The sequence below is a fragment of the Phyllostomus hastatus genome, unplaced genomic scaffold, assembly GCF_019186645.2.
Source record: "Phyllostomus hastatus isolate PE091 unplaced genomic scaffold, TTU_PhHast_1.1 phas_contig_150, whole genome shotgun sequence".
In the NCBI taxonomy this organism is placed as follows: Eukaryota; Metazoa; Chordata; class Mammalia; order Chiroptera; family Phyllostomidae; genus Phyllostomus; species Phyllostomus hastatus.
The window spans coordinates 2,886,809-2,896,015 of NW_025333611.1; the positions used below are offsets into that span (position 1 = coordinate 2,886,809).

General features: G+C 53.5%; 2 protein-coding genes across 6 annotated transcripts in view; one reads left to right on the plus strand and one right to left on the minus strand.

Annotated features, from left to right (window-relative positions):
• The window catches only part of EIF2AK1 (eukaryotic translation initiation factor 2 alpha kinase 1), a 28,172-nt gene extending 25,334 nt beyond the window's left edge, over positions 1-2,838 (plus strand). For all 4 annotated transcript variants that reach the window (XM_045828471.1, XM_045828478.1, XM_045828484.1 and 1 more), the window contains exon 15: positions 1,835-2,838. In XM_045828471.1, coding sequence (XP_045684427.1) covers positions 1,835-1,966 — 132 coding nt within the window. In that variant the 3' untranslated portion in view covers positions 1,967-2,838. The remainder of the gene's footprint in view (positions 1-1,834) is intronic.
• AIMP2 (aminoacyl tRNA synthetase complex interacting multifunctional protein 2) lies at positions 2,786-9,205 on the minus strand. Of its 2 annotated transcripts, none has more exons than XM_045828498.1 (4): positions 8,944-9,205; positions 6,079-6,285; positions 4,080-4,311; positions 2,786-3,340 (listed from the first exon to the last, which is right to left on the minus strand). In XM_045828498.1, exons 1-4 carry the CDS (start codon positions 9,076-9,078, stop codon positions 2,952-2,954), a joined length of 963 nt encoding a protein of 320 aa, XP_045684454.1. In that variant the 5' UTR covers positions 9,079-9,205; the 3' UTR covers positions 2,786-2,951. The 2 variants fall into 2 exon arrangements, with proteins under 2 accessions (XP_045684454.1, XP_045684462.1); XM_045828506.1 differs by lacking the exon at positions 8,944-9,205 and adding an exon at positions 8,663-8,832.
• Between the last annotated feature and the right edge of the window lie 2 nt (positions 9,206-9,207).

A 9,207-nucleotide genomic window follows, 5' to 3' on the forward strand; every position in this document is an offset into this window, starting at 1 on the left:
AACTGGTGTGCGAGCTTTCATCGATGATCATAACAAGCCTCCCAGTGAAAAGGGACACGGAGCAAAGCGTAGAGGGCCCAGGCGTTCTCAGGGCAGGGGGCGGGCGAGCCGGCCTCAGGCCCTCAGCGGGCGCCTGGGACTCTGGGGGCCCGCCCCGGGTGGGCTGTGGCCCCGGGCAGCCCGTTCCCTCCCTCACGGACTGGCAGTGTGAGCCGTTCTGTTTCTCGAGAAACTGAGTTAAAAGCTCCATTCAAAGGAATGTTCACAGATCCTTGGCCTGCTCAGTGTGGTCCTCAGACCAGCAACAGCAGCATTATCTGGGTGCTCCACCCCAGACCCCTGGGTCGGAGTCTGCATTTACCAAGACCCTGAGTGGCTCACTCCCCTGGTGCTGGAGCTGCATTGCACCAGGGCAGCGGTTCTTAAACTGCCGTCTCTGGACCAGCAGCAGTGTCCTTGGAACCTGACAGGCTTCTACGGCCTTCTCCCCTCCCCTGACAAACCGGGGTGGGGTGGGGGAGGGGCAGTCATCTGTGCTTGAACAGACCCTTGAAGTGATTCTTTAGTGGGTGCCACTGGCAGGGATTCTTTAGTTGGTTTGTCTTCTATCTAAGGCTTACTAATTTGTGAGCGAAAGAGTGAATTCTACTAGCTTGAACAAGTAGGTGGAATAGTCCTGATTCTTTGAAGAAGGTAGATGTGGTTGTTAAATGATCTCCTCAGATGGAAGGGCGTTTCTAACTCCCAATTAGGGTAGCTAGTAGAGACCCGTTGTTTGGTGTTTACGGTGACGAATACTCCTGGCTTGTCGGATTTTCTATAAAACCACCTCTACACACGTACACACCTAAGATCCGTACGTACAGGCAGTCCTGGCTTTGCATGTGGAGGAGGAAGCGCTGTTAAAAGGGCCACCCTCAAACCAGGCAGAGGAGTCTTGGTGCTATCAGTGGGGGCGTTGTTACCCCGTGACCTTAAAAATGTTTATCAGCACGTTGAAACTCTTTTGTCAGGTACAGACGTATGTGGAAGTTAAACGGCGCCAGAACTCATGTCTGGTGCAGCGAGACTGAGAACGAAAGTGTCTCGAGAGCAGTGTTCACACTGCCAGCCGTGGCTCCCCCCAGAACTTAGGGCGGGAGTGAGCGCCTCTTCGGTGTCCTGGGCAGCCACGCTCCTTGCTAAGTTTGGACCCAACTTCCGTCTCCTGCGCCGTCGATGTTGTGAAGTGTCTCCCAGCGTTCTTTCCACGTGAGGTTTCTTGCTGGTGTCGCTCGCTGTCTGGGGCAGCTCCACGTTTTCCTCGCCGTGTTGACGGGCCCCTTTCCTGGGGGTCCCGTGGCTGCCCACTAGTCTGGCGGCTGCAGGGCTGGCGTTCCCACGCCTGCTTTTCCTTCGGTGACACCGTTTCGGGCCAGTTCCGTTCTCACCTCCAGCATCCCTACTTCTCATCAGTTTGTTGCACTTCCGTCTTTATGGGTCAGTTCCCTCTTCCAGTTTCCCGTTCTTGAAACACTGTCACTTGGGCCTGTCCCTGGGAGACGGGGAGCGCAGCTGCACACGGGGCCCGTGACCAACCGGCAGACTCCGAGGGAAGTGATGGGACTGGCCCGGACCAGGACGTGCATTGGTGGTTTAGTGTTTCGTGGACTGACCCGCGTCTTACCCTACCGCCGTGGTAACTGCCGCACGGACCACGTCGCTGGGTGACCGGCCCGATTCCACCGAACGCGTGACTGGGACCCATGTGTGCCGGGACCGTGTGGAGTGAGGCACGCCTGTGTATTTAACAGGATGAAACCATTTCAACGGAGCTTAACATTTTCTGTTTCAGGTTAACCTCACCCTGCAGATGAAGATACTAGAGCAAGAAAAAGAAATTGAAGAACTGAAGAAGCAGCTCAGCCTCCTTTCTCAGGACAGAGGGGTTAAGGACGACACGAAAGAGGGTGACGTTCCCGTCTAGCTCAGTCAGGCTCTAGAGATACGCAGGTGGGCTGCCGCTGGATAAGCTCAAGTCAACTGGAATGTACAGCTGTAGTCTTTGTTAGGGCACACATAGACGGTGTACTACCGTACTTAGTTGCAGTCAGTAAGCTGGTCCTTGACTTTCTAAAGTGAGGTTGCTTCTCCCTGACGTAGCTCTTTCCTGATCTAGCTTTTTGAACTTGACTGCCCCAAACTAACCCTATTGTGCTCTTTCCCCTCTTGTCCCACAACCTCCTGTTCCTGGATCGCCTAGATTGCCCAGTCCCGCAGACTAGATGTTTAGACATCCTCCATCCTTTTGAACTCTACTGACCACCAAACCCTCCTCTAGAAGCTGCTACTGCAGAAACTGGTGTTCTGTGTCCACCCCTCACTGCCCAGGTCCAGCCAGCGCTCGAGAGGGACTGGTGGTTCCGACAGGTGACGTCTGTCCTGACCCTGTCTCACAGGGCCAGTTAACTACCAGAGGGCAGCTCTGCTCATGCCCTGGCGCAAAGGCCTCTGCTGCCTCCAAAACAGAACTTCACCTTCCTAGCCATGTATGTTGTCCAGCCTGTTTCTGTTATCACCTCCCCCTTGGCATCACTGCGCCCTTCCCAAGCTCTGTGCTGCCTGCCCCCGAGTGATCTCAGAGCCGCCCCGGTGCCAGGGTTGCTGCCTCCGTCACCCGTCCTGTCCCCACGGCATTTTCTCAGCAGCGACTCCTGCATTCCTCAGAGGTGATATGTGTTGGTTTTATACCCAAAGGGTGCCTGCCATGTCGCTGGCATGGTGTACTACACACAATATCACTCAATTTTAAAATAAAACGAAAACCACAAATTACGTGGTGGTTTTATTGGTACTTGACAACTGGCCTAAATAAAGAGTCTGATTTTGGTACAAGTCCCTTTACCACCACAGGCACGAAACAGCACTGCTCTCAGACTTGAGTCTGAACCCGCTGAAAGTCAGTGCCCGAGTCACTGAAGGAGCTTGAGGGCCGTGCTGAAAGGCGCCAGGTTCTCGCAGGCCCGCAGCCACCTCTGCACGTGGGCTGGCACGGGCACGCTGCAGCCCCCCGTCTGCCGGAGCGCGGACCACAGCGCGACGTCAGCCACCGTGAGCTCGCCCCCCACGAGCCAGGGGCTGTTCCCCAGAGCCGAGTTCATGGAGGAGAGCACGGCGACCTTTTCTTTACTGCTTCCCTCTTTCAGCTGGAAAGCAGCTGCATCGACCCAGCTATCTATGAGCGTCGAGTGGACTGCGTCATGCTTCTGGCCAAACAGGGAGAACAGAAACCGTGCAATGTTCCCTTCCCCTTCGATGGGACACATCCTCTGGACGCTGAACTTCATCTGAGTCTTCGGCACTGAAAGGAAAGCACCCCACGGATGACAACGGTAGCAGCACCCGCAGAAGTACTTGTACCCGGGGAGGGGACTCACTGACCGTGAACTTGTGGATGGGAAAATGGACCTCCAAGATCCCACGTTCAGGTGTAATTGTCATGGAAGTTTAAACTATGTTTAAAGAATGCAAACTATATGCTAAGAAAGTAACCACGTCTGGTACTCGATTGTGAGTTTTCAAGCCAGGAACCTCAGACCATCCACTCGGCCCTGCGGGTTTGCAGGCGGAGGACCGGAGACCGGGAGTCCCCTCTCCCCGGCCAGAGACCCTTTGTATCTCCCTAGCCCCTCCACTCATGAGGGTGGCTACGGATTCCTGGGTGAACAGTACCCCCTCCCTCTGTGAGAACTAGCCCGGGGGGGGGCACTCTTCAGTGTGATGAGTGGAGGGTACTCTGCCACCCTGTTGGCCGCGTGGAGAGAGCACCCCAGGCACCCCTGCTTTGACCGTGCAGGTGGGACCTCCCCAAACCCGCACTCTCCGCCGCAGACCCTGACCCTCCCAGAGGAAGGAGGACATCTTTGGGTCAGGGTTCACCTGTGTGTGCTCCTGTTGCACACTGCGCCCTGGCAGCGTGTGGCTGACGAGTGTGTACAGCGACGAGTGTCACTGTCCCAGCACTTGCTGCCTCGTCAATAAGATCACGGTGCCCACTTCATGACACAGGGTGTGAGCCGCACCCAGTCCCCTCTACTCACCGTTCTTCCAAATCAGAGTAAAACCCAGCTGGTACTCGTGGCGGGGCTGTTTGCTGGTCTGCTCGCCAAAGCACCTGAGGAGGTTTTCCGGCACATTCTTGACTGCCGAGTGGGTGTGAACAGTGGACAGGACCTTGTAGCGGTCGCAGAGCAGCTGGTGCAGCACGAGCAGGGAGAGGGGGGGCGAGGCGGGGTTCGCATTGATGACGATGTCTTTCAGAGCCCCGTAGTCCTGGGGGGAGGGGACCCGAACACAGCAGAGGATGTTAACAGTGGGTTGTGTGTGGACTTGCCCCAGGTGCTATTTTAGGCCCTAACGCCCATGAAGGTGCTACTGTGATCCCGCCTCAGCTGAGGAGGTGCGGCCCAGGGACACCAGTGACTGGCCCAGGGTCACTCAGCTCGGGGAAGAGTGGGGCCGGGCTCTGAGCTGACGCCGTCCCTTAGTCCTTGCACCGCTGGCCCCTGACAGAAGGCTGACCTGACTGTCAGGTTGGTAAAACTACAGATTAGGAATGGCACTTCTGCTTGTCCCCAAGTTTTAAAAAGTCACAGGCAATCACAGTCAGCTTTCCATACCCGCAGGTCCCACACCTGCAGATTCAGCCACCCGGGGGCTGAAAACGACTTTTGATCTGCAGCTGGGACCCCGCCGGTGCAGAGGGCCGACTGCACGCCTTGTTCCACGCCATGTTATGTAATGGACTCGCGTATCCGTGGGTTTCGGGAGCTGAGGGGAAGGCTGGAACCAGTCCCCTGCGGATATGGGGGGGGGGCATATTCCACGTACCAAATCTCCCTAACATCCGACAGCACGCAGTTCCCCCACCAATTTGTGTCTGCGTTACCTGTCAGTGAAGAGTCTCTTGAACTGGCTCAAAATACCACTGGTGACGAGAGGTGGAGGGGACTCTAATGCGCTGGGCGCTCCCTAAAGCACAAAAACCTCCCACCTTCGTAGGCTCGGACTTTATTTCTGTGCACTCGACTATCATTATGCGTGAACTCACAGCCTGGCTCTCTGGACACAGCCCGTGGCAACCTGACCTCCAGGCTTGCTCTCCCGGCCGACGCCCTGCCCGGGAGCTACACGAGTGCTCTGCAGCTCCCAGCACACACCCGTCACTGTCGCCATGCCTTTGGAGGTATCAGAATTCATCGTCAGCAGCATGTGCCCTGAGTCTGGCACAGCTGGGTGTGGTCACTGGCTCATCAACTAGCCTGGCTCCCTGCGGGCCCGGCCGGGTCGCACTGACACCGCTGTGCATGCAAACACGTGCCGGGTGGTAGGAGGACGCGTGTGCGGAGGGACTGGGGTTACCAGACAGAGCCCCAGGACAGGCACTAGAACACCACCTCCACCGTTCAGGTCCTTTAGTAGTACCACTACTGTTGCCAATTCTGGAGGGGGGAATTAGTAGGCCTTCTTGGGACAAGCCCTTTGGTGCCCTGCCACAAATACTACTTTGTAATAATCTTTACTTGTCACAGTATACCCTAAATTAGGTGAAGACTGCTGACTGTTCATTAAAGGTGGCTGATACAGCTTCATTTTAATAAAGCAAAAGGAATTTAAGCAAAACACTTGAAATATGAGACTGTGACTGGCTTTTAGGGATCTACTTCAGTGGGATTGGTGAGACTTCTTTGCGTGGGCAGGCAGGGCCCCGAAATTCAGGCTCCTCTCAGGGTCAGGGCTGACACCTGTCTCTCCGGGGCTCAGGCTGCTGGAGCGTTGCCTGGAATGGGGGCAGCTGCAACCCGACTCCCTTCTCTGCCCTCTGCACCGGGTCTGCAAAGTCCAGACCTTGCTTTGGCCCCACTCATAGCCCATGAAGCTGCTCTCTGCAACGGCACAGTCTCGTGGGGGAGAAAAAAGAGCACGCCCTTTCACCACCTCCGAAGACTAGCCGCCGTGGCCTCATTCCCAGGAGCCCCGTTTCCCCCGCACTAGCCACCACCTACTGTGCCGACGTTCTCGGGCTCGACGCGAACTCACCTTTCCAAGTACTGAATTTAAGTCCAACGTGCTGGTCGGTAAAGCGGCGGGCTCGTCGGCTTGGATTATGTTGGTTACGTCCAGGTCGGCGTCTGGCGTCTGAATCATCTCGGAGAGACCGTCGACTGCGGCTTTCAACTCGTACAGACGTTTTAGAATATGATCTTGGCGGGACTCGAGAGCATGAAGAGAGGGGTCGGATTCTCCCTAAGCAAACCAACACCGAGGGTTCATTTCCTCTGACACCACAGGAATCTGCTTAATGGGGTCACTTGTCTTCTGCTTACTGTGGTTCCACGAGTTATCAAACCTCCCGCCTTTTAAAAAGACAATTAAAACCAAGTAGCATAATCATCTCATTTTTCCACAGTCCAAGGGGTCCTGCAAGTCAATCTGCAAATGCTTTAAAACAAATAAATGTGACTGAAAGCCACTTTGAAATTGTATGATTCTAGTTTTTGGTAAGAATAGAAAATAAATACAAATTTTTATTTGTTATTCTTATCAAAACTTCTTAAACAGAAAAAGGGCAGTGAAAATGTGACTCAATTTATACTAATAGAAGGGAAAACGGAGCACACACATTTAAAAAATGTTTGACTGGAAGTCTGTCCATGAGGTCAAATGATCCTTCCCCAAATCATTCATTCTCAGGGCCGTCCTAGTATTCTCACCTTACAGTCACCTAGAACTTTTTCACTGTTTATATGTATAACTTCATAAACACAGAACACTTACATTCTTCATTCACTGAATCTCTGCATCTTTCTTGCCTGGTATAGTGACTGGTACACAGTAAGCTACCACTGATGTTTATAATTAGTCTTAAGTCAATATAGACTTACCTTATAAAGTAATCTCAAGACACCTCCCAGTATAGTCACATTGTACAACCTATTACCAGATTCATGAACTCTCACAACAGATAATCCATTCTGCACCGAGAAAATACAACAAGCAAAAGGCTCATAACTAGACAGAACAGTCCAGGATATGGCAATGACCTTGAGGTTATTATAAATGGTATAATGTTAGGAATACAGGCTCACGTTTGTGTGCTGTTAAGTTTAATTCTTGGGATCTTCTGTTCCTCCTCTAGTCCTAATACTGCTGTCTCACGCTGATGTAATCCATCACCAAGTGCTGTCATTTCCTGGAATTCATGTGCTTCCCAGCCTGTCTGCCGCCACTGCCACTGCCACTGCCACTGCCCCTGCCCAAGTCCAAGGTTTTTTTTTTCCACCTGGCCTCCCATGGCTGGGTGCCAGCCACCTTATACCCATTTTGGTCCACCCCTCTAATCCATCCCTAGGGTGGCAGCTACACAGATGAAAACAAAGGCAGATCCCGTCACCTCCTCCCCCGTACTAACCTAGGCTAAAACACAAAGCCCTTAACCTGGCTTGAGAAATACCTTCTATGATTTGCCCTCTGGCTGCCTCTCGTAATTCGCCCCTGCTCTGCCTCTAGTCTCACAGTCCTTTGGATTCCTAGAACACACCATACCCCCCAGGGGCCACGGGACTTGGGACTCATTCTGTTCCCTCCAGCTCCAACACTCCTTTCTCTTCTCTCATCTCAGTCCCTCTTCATCCCAAGCAGGGGTGCCCAACCTGCCGCCCAGGATGGCTATGAATGCGGTCTAACGGTGTCATACATTTCCTTAGAACCTTTCTTTTGTTCATTAGTTGTCGTTAGTGTTGGTGCATATAATGTGGGGCCCAGAGACACCAAAAGGTTGGACACTTGTGAGACTGGATTCGAAAGCTGTCGATGCACTGAAACACTCAACCGAGGAACATGGCCTGTGACTAAAGCTGCCAGCACATCCGGATTGCCCCTCTTGATCTGAGGCATGAGGAAATGTTCAGATCTGCTTTACCTGTCATCCCTTTTAATGTCAGCCTGTTACTGTTCTTCCTCAGGCTAGTCTGTGACTTGGAATATTGCTTACCCATCTGTTTTACGCTACATGTATTCAGAAGCAGTTTATTCTTTGTGGTGCTCTCATCACGCTGGACCTCTAATTACCTCTGTCTATCCAGTGCCATCACCTGCTACAGAAGAGGGGCTGTGTGTCTCAAAAGTCAGAAGCTTTGGGGAGGGTGCCAGCATCACCAATGGGTATACACTGCTGGTGAGAGCACACATCAGCATAACCACTTTGGAAAGCAATTTATCTGGTAATTACAGTTGAAGACAGACCTGCCCGCCCAGTCAGCAGTACCATCCCTAGTAAATACTCCGCCTGCGTGTACCGAAACATTCACTGCAGAACGAAGTAGCTAACAATAGAAACCAGCAGACATCCGTGAGCAGAGGGATGGGCAAGCCGTGGAGTTACAGTTACGCGTTGGGACAGCAGAAAGGACGAATACTTCATCATTTCACGTAACAAAAGCTAGTCCCGAAATCACGCTGTGTAGAAGCAGGAGCTGGACCCGAGACACAAACTGTATGCTTCCACTCACAGCACGACTACGTGGTTTAGGGACGCATCGTTAGGTGGCACAATAAAGAGAGAAAAGCAAGATACGCTCACTGCAGTCGGGCCCGTTGGGGGTAGTTTAAGTGGGGCACTTACAACGTGTGTTACCGTGGGTGGTGGTGACACCAGGGTTCCCATTATTCCTAATATGGGCGGCACTGACGTGCTATTCGCTTTTCTGCGGGTAAAGTTTCCGAATAATAAAGTTTAAGTAGCCACAAGCGAAAAAAGAAAACAGATAACACGACCCGGGCCTGGACAGTCCCCGACCCCAAGTCCCGCGACCCCGAGGCTCTGGCCACAGCGCCTGCGCACTAGGCGAGCGTCTCGGCGACTGCGCACTAACGGATGGGAGGGTGGGGATGGCGCGCTCCTACCTGCACGTGGACCGCATTCTGCGCCGGGCTGCTGCTTTTTCCGTGCACGTTGGGGAGCCGGTACATGCAGGTGGGAAGCTCTACATGGAGAGATGTTCCGCCCCCGTGATAGGGCTTTACCTGGTACATCGGCATCGTGGGGGCAGAGGAAAAAAGGTGGCGGCTGAGGGACACGAAAGCCCAGAAACCGTGAAAGACACCACAGGCGGCGGCCACCTCCTTTCCGATCCGGCTGTTCGCGATCTGAAAGCGCAGTTTGTGTGC